The 17,927-nt window shown below is 34.5% G+C and overlaps 1 protein-coding gene across 5 annotated transcripts in view; it reads left to right on the forward strand.

Moving 5' to 3' along the window:
- LOC108370897 (pleckstrin homology domain-containing family G member 5) overlaps positions 1-9,435 on the forward strand; it is a 33,600-nt gene extending 24,165 nt beyond the window's left edge. For 2 of the 5 annotated variants that reach the window (XM_017626327.1, XM_017626330.1), the window contains 10 exons: positions 4,791-4,885; positions 4,947-5,041; positions 5,894-6,015; positions 6,088-6,462; positions 6,532-6,993; positions 7,056-7,166; positions 7,241-7,874; positions 7,940-8,066; positions 8,591-8,695; positions 8,802-9,435. In XM_017626327.1, coding sequence (XP_017481816.1) covers positions 4,791-4,885; positions 4,947-5,041; positions 5,894-6,015; positions 6,088-6,462; positions 6,532-6,993; positions 7,056-7,166; positions 7,241-7,874; positions 7,940-8,066; positions 8,591-8,695; positions 8,802-9,174 — 2,499 coding nt within the window. In that variant the 3' untranslated portion in view covers positions 9,175-9,435. Of the gene's footprint in view, positions 1-4,790; positions 4,886-4,946; positions 5,042-5,893; positions 6,016-6,087; positions 6,463-6,531; positions 6,994-7,055; positions 7,167-7,240; positions 7,875-7,939; positions 8,067-8,569; positions 8,696-8,798 lie in introns of all 5 variants that reach the window. The other 3 variants (XM_017626325.1, XM_017626326.1, XM_017626329.1) reach the window with 3 other exon arrangements.
- Positions 9,436-17,927: the final 8,492 nt, after the last annotated feature.

Below are 17,927 nucleotides of genomic sequence, written 5' to 3' on the forward strand. Positions count from 1 at the left end.
ACATATTGGTGTACTAAACACTTTTAATGAGCTTAGATTTATTTAAAAACAAATATTTGCTGGTACATACGTATCATTTTCATGTAGTAAATACCAACAACAAACAAATTTCACACAATGAAAAACAAAGATCAGCAGTTAACTCTAATTAACTCAATGCGCTTCCATTTCATTTACATAAGTTTTCACTTACTTTCCAGCTTTTACTCGCCACCTTCTGTTGCCATGAGTCAATATTTCACTGCATCTCGCCTTCAGATAGTATGTAACGGACAACGCTTTAACTAAACTAGTGCCTGACAATCAACCAACTGATTCTTCATGCGTCTCGTCTCTTCCTAGCAAATTTTTGCACAAGTTCCGCCATAACATTACCATTTTGTTTGCCAAGAAAAATGTACTCGCAAGTCTGCTCTTTCGCACTTTTATTTCTACTTTACTATTTGTTTTCGAAGTCATGAAAGGGTAAAATTTCTGCGAAGCAAAATTCATTGCATTGAAAAAGGTGTGAAGCATTTTTTCCGCACATTTGAGATGGTTTTGATGTAAATGAAAATGATAGATACCTAATGATTAGAATTGTATGGATAGCAGACGTTAACGTTAATTAATGGTGGTTTCTCGTGCTGATTATAGGGGCAGTAAGATTTGTTTTGACCTTCGAAAGGCATCGAATTTTTCAATTTGTATCATTCGGTGGCAGGAACAGGCGTATATAACCCCAGACTGAAGCTCTCGGTGCCCCTGGAACCTTCCCTACCATCTTTCGGAGCGGAGGTCTATGCCATCAGTCTGTGTTCTGAGATTAGCATTCGCATTAAGGCTCTCTAATCATTCGTGCTCCTCCTTGGTTTAGGAGTGTGTAGAGAGGATTAATGCTCTGGCTGAGGTTACTGATAGTCAACTGATTTGTCTACCAGGGAACATGAGGGTCGAAGGAACTGAGGATACTGATCAGTTGGCCAGAACGGTTGCAGCCTCGACCGACCCCGATAGGAACTGAGCCCTTCCTTGCAGTGGGACCCAACACCATAAATAAAGTGCTCAGAAAGGAAAAAAACCACACTGGCGCAACACAATGGAGGGTACAATCTGAAAATATATAGGTTACTCATAGATCTCCCAAGGACAAACTAAGAATCGTTACAGGTTTTTTGACTGGCCACTGCAGGCTAATAGGGCACCTATATAAATTGGGAATTTGGTCCAGTTACCTGTGTCGCTTTCGCGACGCTGCCAAGGATACTCCTTTACACCTTCTTATGGAGTATGAGGCAGGAGGAATAGGAGAATAGGGCACCGGTGGTCAAGAGAGAAGCACATACAGGCTGATTTCCAAAACTTCAATTGCTTTGCATACATGCAATGAATATTATTCCATAACGTCGAACTAGAAAATATTGAAAATGTATACTTTTCCAAAACGAAAAATGAGTATCAATCGAAGGGGGGTTGAAAAATGTTTATTTCTGAACTATATTTAGCGGAGTTGCCACATGTTTAATTAATATAATTGAACTGAATTCATCAGTTGATTAAAATATGTATCGCAATGTTAGACGAAGAATATTTTAGAATATCTTAGCGAGAAACTACTTTTAAAAAGGGCTGACACCTGTTTAAAAAGTCGAATTTAACTATATCTATATATATAATACGCGAAAGGGCTTTTTGTACAGGTCATCAGATCTGAACCATTCGTTTGATTTTCAAAAATGAGGCATCAAATTAAAGGGCTTGATATTTAGATGTGCAGTAGGATTTAACTTTTCCGGAAAGAATGGCCACCTTTTAAAAAATCAAGTTGAGATTATTTATTAATCAATACCCCATCATATCCCCATCCTTCGCTCGATTTTCAAAAATGAGGTGTCAAATTAAAAGGCTTGGTTGCAGATGTGCAATGAGGTTTTACCTTTTGGAAAGAGCTGCCATAGGTATCAGTCGAAATGGTTATTAAAAGCTTTGCTTCTTAACTGTGAGAGTGTTGCTCCTGTTTAAAAAATCAAATTAAATTTTAAATAGGGAAATTACATAGGTAATTTACAAAATGTTCCCCCACAGGGGTCCAGTCTAAAGGAGTTTAAAAAGGTAGTAATGTGAAAATGTTTTGAAAAGGGTTGCCACCTGCTTTAAAGGCCGAATTTAGTTATATGCAGTATTAAAATATAGGTGTTAAGCGAAAGAGTGCTAAGAAATCTTTAGTTTAAACATCAAAATTTTATTTGATGGTTTGAAGAGAGTTGCTAGCTGTTGAAAATTTTAAATTTAAACGAATTATTAAATTAAATAAATTACTAAAAGAGGTGATTTAATCGTTCATGGGTTTGAGAATGATTTATATCTGAACTATTTAGGAGAGTTGCCAGGTGATAAAAAAATTTAATTCAATTTAATTCTTCAGGTAATTGAATTATGTATCAAAGTATCAGACGAAAGAGCTTTAAAAGATTTCAGTTTGAAAATGCTTCGCAGAAGGTTGCCACCTGTTTGAAAAGCCTAATGTATTTAGCATTTACACAATTTTAATGAAATATTAAAATATGAGTGGCAAAAGAAAGAGTTTCAATAAAACTTTAGTTTGAAAATATTTTTTGTTAGGGTTGCCATCTATTCGATTTTTATTTTGAGCGATAAAGTTCGGTAATTGTGTTATCAGCTGTCTCGATGAAGTCAATTGGCCCCCTCGGAGCCGCGATTTCACGCCCTCAGACTTTCTTGTGCCATGCCGTGAAGGACCGATATAATGCGAACAATCTATTAACGATTCAGGCCTTTAAGACGTATGTCGGGCATTTCTTACGATAGATCTCTTATTGTCTTGGAGAACTCGGATAACAGGATGCGCTACTGCGAAGACAGTCACATGATAAAATCGGGTTCCATAATTAATGTATAATTCCCATGTTCTTTCGAATAGACCCATAATATACCGAAAAAATTAGTTTGAGTTAATTTTTATAAATAAATAATTTTTTTGTTATGGTCATCAGATCTTTAATGTGAAGATCATCAGATCAGCAGCGTCATTCTAAATGTGCATTAAGGTTTTATTTTTTGAAGTTACGACCTTTTTTTAGCGGTGCACGGTGGTTTGAATTTTGAGCAAATGAAAAACCGACGCCATTTGAGACCTGTCTTCGTTCAAAAAGGGATGGACGAATGTACTTGAAACATTTGCAATATTTATTAAGGTTTGTGAATAGTGTTGCCATCTGTTTAAAATATTAAACTCAATTTTGGCGTCTTAACGCCATGCGATCGACTTTCTTCATTATCAACTTGATGTTTTTGTAACAGTAAAGGCTTTAACACAGCCTTGAATGTACTAAACGTGGGCTGCAATTGCCATATGGAACGTTTGAAACTTTTATATTATTAGGAATAAGGGCTTTCTCCACGCTACAATTGCTTTTTATAAAGGTGCAATAGGCAAAAAAAGTCAAATATCTTAAAAAAGGCAAAAAAATGCAACATCAATGTGTATATTTTTAATCAGGGAAAGCTAAATCGTGGACATTCTTAATCGAGTATACTCCAGCTATTTAGCAGAAAAAAGGCAATTTCCATAAAATCTCCTCCCTGGTCATAAATATCTACTCATATCAACTATACTAAATTTCTTTGTAAAAACGATGCTATCTCTTCAATTGTCATCTTTATGTATTGTTGTTTTAATTTACTTGTTTCAATCGTAAAAATAGGTACATATGTGCTATTTGCATATATTTGTATGTATATAAGTACTCTTATTTACGGATAAGTATGTATTTCAGTTCCACAAATGAACAACATAAAATATCGCTTTCTAACCTATCTTGGAAAATATCAAATTTCACAATTCTCATTGAGTCTTCAGCTATTAATATTTTTGCTTAAATATACATAGTCCAGTCAATTTAGACATTCGAGGTTACGAAAATTCCCACCCAGCTGAAAATTGGTAGGAAATCTAAAAAGTCCTCATCGATCCGATACCTGGAAAAAAAGTTACTCGGGGTCAAAGGTCACAAAAGCTCAGATTTCTCCGAGATATAACGATTCAAATAGTTGGAAGAGTTGTAATCGGCATAATATGTATAAGTACAACAAAGGTGCCGTGGAAACGTGTGCATATTATGACTTTTACAATTCTTCCAACTTTTTGAATCGTTATATCTCGGAAGCGTTGGCTCTTACGACAAAAAGTATTTAAACATTTTTTATAGATAATTATCTCATTTACAATTTTTGTGTAAACTAATTTTATGATAAACTTACTGTTTTGCTGAAAATCCCGAAAACCCCGAGTTCACTTTTTTTCCAGCTATCGGATCGATGAGGACTTTCTATATTTCATTTATGATGGTGTTTTGAACAATCCTACCAATTTTCAGCTGGGTGGGAATTTTTGTAATTTCAGTCCTATTTTTGGTCTAATTTGACCGGACGGGTACGCATATAGAAATGTACATATATAAAATAAATCTACATCTGAGGGGAAGATCGATCTATCTTGGCTGCCAGTTCGAAAACGCCCTATCTCAAAATTGGCAGCTGAGATGAGGCGTTTTTCAACCAAATTCTGAAGTAGGGGGTTCTTGATTCTTTTTTTCTGAGATGGGCCGTTTTCGAACCGGCTGCCAAGATACATACGTAAGTCCATCTTCNTCTTTTTTTCTGAGATGGGCCGTTTTCGAACCGGCTGCCAAGATACATACATATGTAAGTTCATCTTCCACTCAGCTGTCGATATGCATAAAAACTGCTTGAAATACTAAAAAAAAAAAACTCGCTGAAATTCTTTACAGGTCACAAGTTCTGAATATTTCTCTGTGAGTTTTTGTACTGATCAAGGCGTCCAAGAAGAGGAATTCATTCCCGCAACCAAGGGTGTAACGCTTTAGTAAGTATGGCGCGCTTTTAATTGTTCTGCTAATATCCTTCTTGCTTTATTTGCTTTGCAGCGGCGCTCTGAGTCAAGCTCTGAAGCGGAGAAATCTGAGCTTCTCACAAATCACCATCACCGACAATAATCCACCAAACAGTTTTTTGGAAACTGGTAAGTACATACAAATGTTTATTTTGTAGGTGGGGCATTCATCTGTAAATGATTGAGGGCAGAGGCAAAATTACACAATAAAATAGAACAAACATCTCAACAGTGGAAGAGCCGCATATAAAATATGGCAAAAAGTACTAATTGTGCTCCGATTTTTTAGTAATTTGTCATCTGTACAAGTTTTGTTTAAGAACGAAAAAATCTTAAAAAACCGCATAGCCATANTAATAAATCTAAAAATTATATAAGAAAAAAATTAAATTTAATAAAACAGTAGTATTTAAAAATTAAATTAAATTAAAAAAAGTATTTTTTTAACAAAATGTTAAAATTAAAAGAAAATTAAACAAAAAAGAAACAAAGAATTACTTTAAAAAAAAATTAATACGATCCTAAAAATTTAATTATAAGAGCAAAAATGTAAATTAAACAAAAAAAAAATATTAAAAAAAGGCTATAGGTTCGAACTCGGATCTTTCGAACTGCACGCCTGTGCTTTGCTCACTCGGCCATTGCGAGAACATTTTTTAAGACTTTTGTACTAGAATAACAAAAGTCTTTCGAACTATTTGCCATCTGCCTTTCAATTGTCTTACAAAAGACTTTTTACTATCTTAGCCAGAATTGTTCTGTTAGAATCAGACCACTGGGTGCCGTCTCCCCAGTACTTTTGTGCTTTACAAATTCAGGAGCAGAAAAATTTGTGATTTGAAAATTAAATGGTAAAATTTAACCAATTCTGAAAATCAAAGCTCGCCTGATGGAAACACCTTAGGCTACTGTTAAAACCAAATGTATATTTATATTTTATAATAAACAAATTATAATAGCTCAAGGCATATTTTATGGCAGGCTACTCTCCGCTGGCAAGTTCGCTGGATGAAAATACCGACGTGGAAAACTTGGCAGGGCACTATTTGATCATTACTGAACGAGATGGCAGTCGGAAGACACTGCAAAAAGCTGCTTCCTTTGTAAGCCATACCATTGCAAACGTTCTTTTTAATGCTTTAATTAATACCCGCTCCTACGCATTGTTTACTTAGGGATCCCGTACTCGTCCGCCCCGTTTACTCTCATCCGCATCGACGGAAGAAACCAGCGAGGCCGCTGTGCCAGGGAAGCAGCTAAAACAACGCTGGTCCGGTCTGTTCGGCATCAAAAACCCGCAACAGAGTCAACTATGCGAGCTACTCAATAATTACGCGAAGAATGGTGTACCACAAAAGACAGCTTCGCTGAATTTCGATCATCCGGATTTCGATGCGGCCTTGGAATATTTAGACAACATGCACAAATCGTGGAAGGATATTGTCGACAGCGCCGACATGAATGACAACGAAACGAGAATACAGACTGCCATTTGGGAGTTGGTCACCACTGAAGTGTACTACATACACGCCCTGCAAACGGTGACTGATGTGAGTGTCTCTGTGCAGAGTTCTCGACAATTTTCAGTACCTCACGTTGTTTGATTTCTGTTTCCACAGCTCTTTCTTGCGTGCTTGGAGGCGGTGCAAGAGGAACGCCTTCTTACCGATGTCGATCAGCATCGGCTCTTTTCGAATGTGCGCGACATATGCGAAGCAAACCTCAAGTTTTGGATAATTTACCTCTACCCAATGGTGGCGCATAGTATTGCCACGCGCGAACCACTACGCATCTCATTTTTCCATCAGGGTTTCGTTGCTTTTGCCTCCATCTTCGCACCATACAAAAAGTACTGTGCCGAGCAGAGTACCTGTCAGTTCTACTGTAAGGAACTAAATCGGAATAATGCGCTCTTCACTTCTTACTTGGCCTGGTGCGAATCACAAAAAATGTGTAATCGGCTACGATTGGCTGACATTATAGTGCGGCCGATGCAACGATTGACGAAGTACAGTCTTCTTTTGGCAGCGATAAAAAAACACATGTCGGATGTAGAACTGGTAGAAGCGGTCGATACAATGGTAGGTCGATTATAAGGTATACTTACAATGTTTATTTAACTTTAACTACTGTTCACTTCCAGATTCATTCCGTGGAGAATTTTGTTTTTAGTGTAAATAATCACTTGACAACCCGCCAAGAGAATGAACGTTTGAAGGGTGTTATGGCGCGCATTGAGTCTTATGATGTAGTGGTAAGTCGGCAGAGTTACAATTTACTACAGTCCACTTTTATCATTGTTCACTTTTTTGTTTAATCTATCTTTAGGATACCAATAATGAACACCTGGACAAAATGGTAAAGCAATATAGTCAAATGTTCGATTTGTGTGCCCCCATGAAGGGTTGTCCCGCCCATCAGGTGCGTCATCTCTTCATGGAGGGTGACCACAAATTCAAAGACAATCTCGGCAAAGCCGACGTGCACTGTTTCCTGCTTACCGACATGCTGCTCGTCTGCAAGGCAATTGCAAAGCGTGGTCTCGGCTCGCTCAAGGTGATTCGGCAACCATACTTAACAGATCGGCTCATCGTGCAACAAAACAATAACGTTTTAAATTGTGTCTACCTCAATGAGTTTCAAGTAGCCATAACTGCATTCACTCTACAATGTTCCGAGGCCAAGAATTGGTATGAGTCATTGAAACGTGCTAAAATGATCTACACGAGACTGAAGCAGGGTACCGGCAATTGGGATAGTTTGCGTTTCGGTGGAAGTGGGCCAAGTGTTGGCACAGTCGACTCCCTTGGTGTGAAAAAGTCGCCAATGAATTCATCAATATGCAGTCGTGTATCTAGCGCTAACAATAGTCACAGCGGTTCGGTGGAGTGGAATGATTCGCGCAACATATCTGTGGACTTTGAAAAGACTAACTCTTTATCCAGTGAAGATGGTTCGATGGGTAAGTGTTGAGCCGCCTAAATGATGAGCTGTTGATTGATGATGACTTTTTTATTATGTCTTCAGGCAAAAATCTTACATCCGTTCCTCTTAAGCTAAAAGTGAATACCGCTTCGGCGAATACACTTTCTGTACAACCACTTAATCACCTGGGTCAGAGTCTGCCGAATCTAAATCTCAACCATAGCCATACGTAAGTCCGAACACATACGCAGCCTACATATAATTTCCATCTGTGAATTACAAAGTTCTATACATTAAGGTTTAGTTTCGTATTCACGCAAGTAATTCACTCATTTTTATTTCATAGCCGTTTCATGAGACTGGTTTCTATAAAACCACATTTATTTTAAATGTACAAAAATGCGTGTTTAGGGTGTGATTTTCACTACGTTTGCGCTCTAACGCATTTAGTTGAGTGCTCCTTTCTTGAAATTTAAGACGCTTACGTAATGCTCTGCTTATGCTATGCTCAATAAGCTGCATACTAACATCTCATCTGCTTGAAGGGCCATTAATTCATTTTTATTACAAACATTTATTTCACCTCTCACGTGTCGAATACATCTTTTTTCATTCATTTACTTTTTCATATATTTTATCTTTTCATTTTTTTTTTTAATTCATGGCTTTTTTTCGGTTCCCTGCTCAATGTTCAACCGTTGTAATTTCGGATTTGGATTTGAATTGCTGCAGTAATCTATATTATACTTATAGTAATAACACTTTACTGGTGCCCGGCACTACAACTAGTCATTCGGGTAATTTATTACTATCGCCTAGTCATAGAGGCATCTCGTATCCACCGCCTAGTCCAACGAGGTGAGCCCACACGCTTTACCATATTTATTATAATATTTCTTTGAATCTAAGACTTAAATGAATGAATTGATTTCCCATTCTATTGTTCTCACGCTTGTCACAGTAGGGTCCCACTTCGGCGTGGTATGGCCTTTTCTACCTCCACCAAGAACCCGCCGCTAGTCAAAACTCGCAATATTACATCACAGAATAGCTTTAACTGGCCTCAAATACAGGCCACGTCTACGTCAGTCAACCCACATCAGCTACACAATGCGCCAGGAAATACTGCGATCGCAAGATATACGCCGAATACAGCACTTTCGACTCAACTTAACCAATCAAAATGTCATAGCACTAACGAATATACAAGTACAACGAGCGCCGGCACATCAGCGTTGACGGCAGTACAACTGTCCTGTGAAAATTTGACAGATGCAACTTGTCAGCAGCAGCAGCAGCACCAGCAGCATTACGCTTCCAACGAAACCGATGTCTGATTTGTTGGCAATGAGGTACCAACAAAAGCGACCGTGATTATATATATTGAATAGTATTAAATAAAATGCGGTAACCAATACCAAAAGGATGTCTGCTCGTCAATCGGCCGAATGGCAAAGCTCCGAAGAGGGTCGCAGATGGTAATTCTGAAAATGGTACTCAAACCGCCAGCCAGTGTCGATGGTCCAACATACAAATGTACATATGTTTATATACATACATACATTATACTGTGGGTAGTATTAGTAATATTTGTGTAGGGATTANTGCTCGTCAATCGGCCGAATGGCAAAGCTCCGAAGAGGGTCGCAGATGGTAATTCTGAAAATGGTACTCAAACCGCCAGCCAGTGTCGATGGTCCAACATACAAATATACATATGTTTATATACATACATACATTATACTGTGGGTAGTATTAGTAATATTTGTGTAGGGATTATAGCAAAAGTAAAGCTTAAAGCTTATCGTTGGCGGACAAGCCGCTATCCAGCACAGCAAAAGGGTAAACAAAAAAATCCATAGCGAGCACAAATTAGTGAAAAAATACACAAAACACAGGTATACATATGTATATGTGTGTATGTTGGCATATTATAGAAAGAATAACTAATTGTTATATTTAAAAATATATTTTGGGCAAAACTACCTTCAGTTTCCAGTCAAACATATAAACCATAAAACGGGATAAGAAAAAAGAATCTAGGGAAATGGTATGTATAAAAACAATAAATGTGCATATGCATACATATAGATATAACTATATGCTAACAATTATTTAAGTAGTCAAAATAGCCTAGTACATACATATAATCAATAAATCGTGTAGTGAAAAAGTTATTAAACGATTTTATGTTAGAAATATACACCAAAATTAATAAGCCAAAAAAGCATTGAATACATACATACATATTTATGTAAAGGAAATAGTTTTAACAACTGCAGGCATGCAACGAGTTTTACATACAAACTATTAAATATACATACGTATGTATGTAAATACAAATACAAGATAGCTGCAATCCCCATATTTGAGCTGCAGAGCGTAGGAGCAAAGCAGATCCATGGCATAAATGNCAACTGCAGGCATGCAACGAGTTTTACATACAAACTATTAAATATACATATGTGTGTAAATACAAATACAAGATAGCTGCAATCCCCATATTTGAGCTGCAGAGCGTAGGAGCAAAGCAGATCCATGGCATAAACAGAATTGTAAATACATACATACACACACAAATATTTATGTATGTGTGCATGTGGGCCCTCTTATGGTCTGATTATGACAACTTAACGTAATTTACGGCTCTCTCTTAAAAATTCTGTTAAATGGGTGTTGCTTATAATTGAACAGCCGAAACTTAACGTCGAAATCTGTTTCATTTTGATTCTCTAAGTTCTACGTTCCGTTAAGTTAAGTTAAGTTGCCATAATCAGGCTTTTAGACATTTTAATGCAAGTAAGTATTAGCTTACGTAATAATCGCTGCTATGGTAGGCGAAAACTATGGATATATGTATCTTTATGTAAATATGTATACATACATATTACCGAAAGGACCCTTTCACCTGTGCCCTTCCACAAGCCAATAGCTGTGAATTTTAAACTCTATTTAGTGTTTCTACTTGCTACATATAATTAATATCTACAATATGGAATCACACATACATATATGTATATGTACATGTATGCGTACATATTTATTTGTTTAAGTAATTACTACTTTTATTGTAAATTAAAAAATGTGCTTTAAATATTAAAACTGTCATTAGTGCGAATCCAAGTAGTTTTTAGAACTGGTTGCTGGTAATATACAACAACAAAACATGTAAGTTGCTAGTGATTGCATACATAGCTGTAGTATCCCAAATATTTACATATGTATGTAAGCATGTATGTATGACTCATATAATTTGAGTATACTCTCAAGTATTAATAAATGGAAGAAAGGCTTATATAAGCAAATAGCAAAATAAATAACTTAGTTGATCAATTACATTTACTTATATACATATACATTAGTACTTACATACCTATGTACATACATATGTGTATAGTTTATANTAAATGTGGTCTGATTATGACAACTTAACGTAACTTACGGCTCTCTCTTAAAAATTCTGTTAAATGGGTGTGGCTTATAATTGAACAGCCGAAACTTAACGTAACTTAATGCCACATCGAAATCTGTTTCATTTTGATTCTCTAAGTTCTACGTTCCGTTAAGTTAAGTTAAGTTACGATAATCAGGCTTTTAGACTTTTTAATGCAAGTAAGTATTAGCTTACGTAATAATCGCTGCTATGGTAGGCGAAAACTATGGATATATGTATCTTTATGTAAATATGTATACATACATATTACCGAAAGGACCCTTTCACCTGTGCCCTTCCACAAGCCAATAGCTGTGAATTTTAAACTCTATTTAGTGTTTCTACTTGCTACATATAATTAATATCTACAATATGGAATCACACATACATATATGTGTACATGTATGCGTACATATTTATTTGCTTAAGTAATTACTACTTTTATTGTAAATTAAAAAATGTGCTTTAAATATTAAAACTGTCATTAGTGCGAACCCAAGTAGTTTTTAGAACTGGTTGCTGGTAATATACAACAACAAAACATGTAAGTTGCTAGTGATTGCATACATAGCTGTAGTCCCAAAATTCCCAAATATTTACATATGTATGTAAGCATGTATGTATGACTCATATAATTTGAGTATACTCTCAAGTATTAATAAATGGAAGAAAGGCTTATATAAGCAAATAGCAAAATAAATAACTTAGTTGATCAATTACATTTACTTATATACATATACATTAGTACTTACATACCCATGTACATTCATATGTGTATAGTTTATATAGTATATATGTATATACAATGACAAATGAATCAAAGCAACAGTTATAAAATGTACACGAATTATGACTTTTACTAGGGATATACTTATAGTGCTTAGTACTCCATATACATGCATACATATTTATGTAGTGTACTTAAAAAATAATATATCTTACTTAGGTACATACATTAGTGACTAAAAGTAATTGACAAATATTTGTGTACTTATTTACTTAAAATATGTATGTATGTAGATTAGACTGCATCACCAAAAAAAAAGGTGCGGGTTTTCCGCCGATATTACAAAATTTATTATAATCAAATAATTCCACCAAAATATATCGGAAAAATATTTCGATTTACGTGAGCTGGGCCGATTTGAAAATGCCTCCGAAAATGTAGTTTTTTATGAATAAAAAAAATTTTGNTAAACTCTATTTAGTGTTTCTACTTGCTACATATAATTAATATCTACAATATGGAATCACACATACATATATATGTACATGTATGCGTACATATTTATTTGCTTAAGTAATTACTACTTTTATTGTAAATTAAAAAATGTGCTTTAAATATTAAAACTGTCATTAGTGCGAACCCAAGTAGTTTTTAGAACTGGTTGTTGGTAATATACAACAACAAAACATGTAAGTTGCTAGTGATTGCATACATAGCTGTAGTCCCAAAATTCCCAAATATTTACATATGTATGTAAGCATGTATGTATGACTCATATAATTTGAGTATACTCTCAAGTATTAATAAATGGAAGAAAGGCTTATATAAGCAAATAGCAAAATAAATAACTTAGTTGATCAATTACATTTACTTATATACATATACATTAGTACTTACATACCCATGTACATTCATATGTGTATAGTTTATATAGTATATATGTATATACAATGACAAATGAATCAAAGCAACAGTTATAAAATGTACACGAATTATGACTTTTACTAGGGATATACTTATAGTGCTTAGTACTCCATATACATGCATACATATTTATGTAGTGTACTTAAAAAATAATATATCTTACTTAGGTACATACATTAGTGACTAAAAGTAATTGACAAATATTTGTGTACTTATTTACTTAAAATATGTATGTATGTAGATTAGACTGCATCACCAAAAAAAAAGGTGCGGGTTTTCCGCCGATATTACAAAATTTATTATAATCAAATAATTCCACCAAAATATATCGGAAAAATATTTCGATTTACGTGAGCTGGGCCGATTTGAAAATGCCTCCGAAAATGGAGTTTTTTATGAATAAAAAAAAATGTTTAAGAATTTTTTGAATAAAATACACACAATTTCCAAAAAAATATGTAAACATTTCAACGAAATCATGATATGTAATGAGATTTTTGATGCTGTCTTTGAACATGTTTCAAAGATTGGTAAAAGAAAAACTTGAATAACTGGGGCAAGCCTATACCTATTTAGAATAGATATTTTCTCACCCTTTTTGTTTCTTTTCAAATAAACTTACTCAAACTGTTAAAGAGAAAGTTAAGATGAACGATCGTCATTCCAGGTGGAATATCAACACTACATAGTTGCAAACAAAAAATTGGGACGTGAATGAGTTTATTTGAAAATTCATAAAATGGGCGAGAAAATACCTTTCCAATGATACCTCATAAGTCTATCTCGGAAAAGTTTTGGCTGCGGTATTCAAATATTTCTTACACCAATCTTTGAAAAAGTTCAAAAACAGCATCAAAGATCTCATCATTATGATTCCGTTGGCATATTTTTTAAATATTTGTATGCAAATTTTTTAAGCTTAAACTGTCGTTGTCATCTGGGGTGATTTTTTCACAACATATTTAAAAAGCTATTTTTAGTCATAAAAAACTCCATTTTTGGGATTATTCCTAAATCGGTCCAGCTCACGTAAATCTTAATATTTTTCTCAAATATTTTGGCGCAAGTCTTAAAATATAATAGATTTGTCATTTCCAATGGAAAATGATTACTAATTTTTTTTTGTATGGAGAGTGATGCATTGTAATATGCATACATATGTACATACTTATACATATGTCAGGCATTTGGAAGTACTTCGGTGATCTTACTTAGAAATTGCTTTAACTGACCACTAGCAGCGTTCCCGTTTCCTTGTGATCTTTTTAACCCTTATACTATGTTGGGGTCCGTGACCCAAAATGACAATACAATGCAATAATATCTTAAGTTTAATATAACCTTTTCACCTCACCGCTTAAGTTTTTGTAATATTATTTTGGGTGCTATTTGTGCGATGGAGATTTAAATGCAAAACTATTTATGTTTGCATGTTAAGTAAAGTTTTTGCAAAACCCTTGCACTAGTTCTTTTTCCTTAAAAAATGATACCTAAGTTCTCTTCAAAGTGCGAGAAACAACCACACGAAGTGAGGTGTGGGTAATAACTAAGTAGCGCGATTGACTCGATTTTTCCAAACCGGTTTTATCTGCTTTTTTCAAAATTTANTTATGTTTGCATGTTAAGTAAAGTTTTTGCAAAACCCTTGCACTAGTTCTAACCTTAACCTACTCCAATCGGGACCAAAATTTATATATGATATCTTCGACTATAGTAGTATCGATTTTGGGTATAAGGTGAAAAAATAATTCATTTTAATTTTTGGAGTCTTCATAAAGGAATCTGAACTTTGCCCACTATGAACTTTGTCCGCTATGCGTCTCCCTTCGGGACCAGCATTTATATGTGATATCTTTGATATTACAGATTTAGGGTGTAAAACTGAAAAAAAAAATCGTTAATTTAATTTTTTCTTAAGAACCACCCTAATGTACACACGTTGAAGTTGATAGACTTTGTAGTCTAACACCCAAATTCATAAAAAATAAAGAAGAATTTAACTGCTTTATAAATCGAAAATTCGTATGAAAATTTCACTGTATAGAGCTCTATAAATGGCATTTTATTTTTTATGAATAAGGCTATAAATTCATTAGATGTGCGTTTATTCAAAATAACTGCAAATTCACCATAAGTGTTCCTCATTTCGATTTTCTTTTTGTTTAAATGCGACATACATGTAGTGCTGTTAAATTGTTTGAACAAATTGAATAAAACTTAGTCAAACCTGTTTTAAAAAGCTAAGAAAATGCAGCTTAAATGCATTTTTGAAAAATCGCATTTTCGCATTTTTTTTCACTGAAGTGAAAAGGCAGCTATAAAAAAAGTATATATGTATATTTAGTAAAGAGTATTAAAACCCCGGAGATATTTTAGCAAACAATTGATTGAAATATATATTTTAGAGAATACTTGTAAAAAGACAAGCTTGAGGTTTTTAATAACTAAGGAAAAAATTAGTTGATCCCAGAAATTCTAAATATTTATAAGATTTAAGGTTTGTTTTACTATTAAAACAAATGCGAGCAAGTTTAAGAGTTGTTTTGCACCTGGTTCCGACAAAAAAAAAACTTTTTAACTTATTTCGTTTAATTGTCTTTTAAATGAATGCCATACATATTTTTTGATAGTTTTATTCCATTCATTTAAGCGTTATCCAACCGCGAAATTTTTAAAGCACATATCCAAATTACCGTTTTTCGAAAAATTCGAAAACGGGTTTCGGAAAAAAGTCGGATAATGGACACTGTAGTGCTTGCTGTATTTAATACTTGTTATAAAATAAACTTTTTTCGGCTTTTAAAATGTTAAATGCATACATATCGTCCCAACACACGAATAAAGGTGCGATAGTGTTTTGACGGCGAAAAAAGGCGCGTAAAAATATTTTGCGAAAAAGATGCTTATGAAAAACTTCGGCGAAGTATGTTAAGTCTTTGACGCTAAAGTTTTTTTATGCGTCTTTTTTCGCCGTTAACTTTTGAGCTCGCACCTTTATTCGTGTCTAGTGACGATATTTATATACTTACATATGTATAATGTTTCAAAATAAAAAATGAGAAATAAATTATTATATTGGAAAATTGTTAAAAGGCAAGAACTCAAATTCTTAAGACTTAAAAATTATAAAGCTAAAATTGGCGATCCTGCCAGGAGCCGTCGACTATTCTACATTTGTGTTCAATATCGAACATACGGTCAGCTTTAACTAGTAAAGAAAAACAGTGCAAACTTGTAGCACTGATAGTTAAAAGTCCAACATTCGTCCGGGAGCTCAATAACGATTTCCTCACCAGATTCCTGGTCGTTGGCTTATTTGTCTTTTGGTGTACCCAAATAATTGGGAAATGTTTAGTTATTGGCCCATCGTTTTTGGGGTGCGGGGCGGAGGGGGAGGGGGCGTGGCCCCCCAAACCCCCCTCATTCGAAAGGGGACAGTCGCCACTTTACGAAAAGCCCCCCCCCCCCTTGGACTCTTGTCATTTACATTTGGGCTGTCGCAAATCGAAATCGATATTTTTAAATTTTAGTGGTCTTACGACTGGTGTACTTTCAAATTTGTATCTTTCCTGCATAGCTTTTTGGTACACATAATAAATTATGTAAACATTCAAGTGTAAGGATGTATTACACTTAAGTAGTATTAAGTGTATATACAGATGTAAATATATGTATATTTCTGAAGCTGTAAAGAGAACATCAATTTTTCATTAAGTACAAACAAAACAAGAAGACAAAANCCCCCCCCCTTGGACTCTTGTCATTTACATTTGGGCTGTCGCAAATCGAAATCGATATTTTTAAATTTTAGTGGTCTTACGACTGGTGTACTTTCAAATTTGTATCTTTCCTGCATAGCTTTTCGGTACACATAATAAATTATGTAAACATTCAAGTGTAAGGATGTATTACACTTAAGTAGTATTAAGTGCATATACAGATGTAAATATATGTATATTTCTGAAGCTGTAAAGAGAACATCAATTTTTCATTAAGTACAAACAAAACAAGAAGACAAAAAAAAACATATGTTTTTGGTGTATTCGCAAGGGGGCGCAAATGTCGTATGTCGTAAACTTTAAACGGCTTAAAAAGTATCTTTAGGAGATTCGCAAGATACCATGAAAGTCATATTATATATTTACACATTGTTAAAAAATAGTTGGTTGTTTTTTTTCAAGTAATCTAAACATTAACATAACTTTAAGACTTACGACATCGTTGTGATTACCCCAATTAATTTATGATATTCGCATTTACGTATCGATGGTCGTCTGCAATAAAACAAGTCAAAACTCAAAAGAAGAAAACCCCTTACTACTGTTAAGCGCCCTAATCCTCTGTGGTCTATGTGTCTCTAATCCTTATGCGGTCCTTGCTACTTTTTTTGGTAAGGAATAGACATGGATTTGAGACATGAGCCACTTGACAATAGTGAGGGGTTTTTTTAGTTTGGAGTTATGTCNCCCTGTAAAATTTTTAAAATGGGACTTAGCAACTTTTCTTTCTAAGCTATCGATATGTTTTTGGTGTATTGGCAACGGTGGCGCAAATGTCGTATGTCGTAAACTTTAAACGGCTTAAAAAGTATGTTTAGGAGATTCGCAAGATACCATGTAAGTCATATTATATATTTACACATTGTTAAATAATAGTTGGTTGTTTTTTTTCAAGTATTCTAAACATTAACATAACTTTAAGACTTACGCCATCATTGTGAATACCCCAATTAATTTATGATATTCGCATTTACATATCGATGGTCGTCTGCAATAAAACAAGTCAAAACTCAAAAGAAAAAACCCCTTACTACTGTTAAGCGCCCTAATCCTCTGTGGTCTCTGTGTCTCTAATCCTTATGCGGTCCTTGTTACTTTTTTTGGTAAGGAATAGACATGGATTTGAGACATGAGCCACTTAACAATAGTGAGGGGTTTTTTTAGTTTGGAGTTGTGTTGTTATTGCAGAGGACCATCGATATGTACATACAAACATATATGTATACT

The sequence above is a fragment of the Rhagoletis zephyria genome, unplaced genomic scaffold (assembly GCF_001687245.7).
Source record: "Rhagoletis zephyria isolate East Lansing unplaced genomic scaffold, Rhagoletis_zephyria_1.1 Rzeph_scaffold_04560, whole genome shotgun sequence".
Classification (NCBI taxonomy): Eukaryota; Metazoa; Arthropoda; class Insecta; order Diptera; family Tephritidae; genus Rhagoletis; species Rhagoletis zephyria.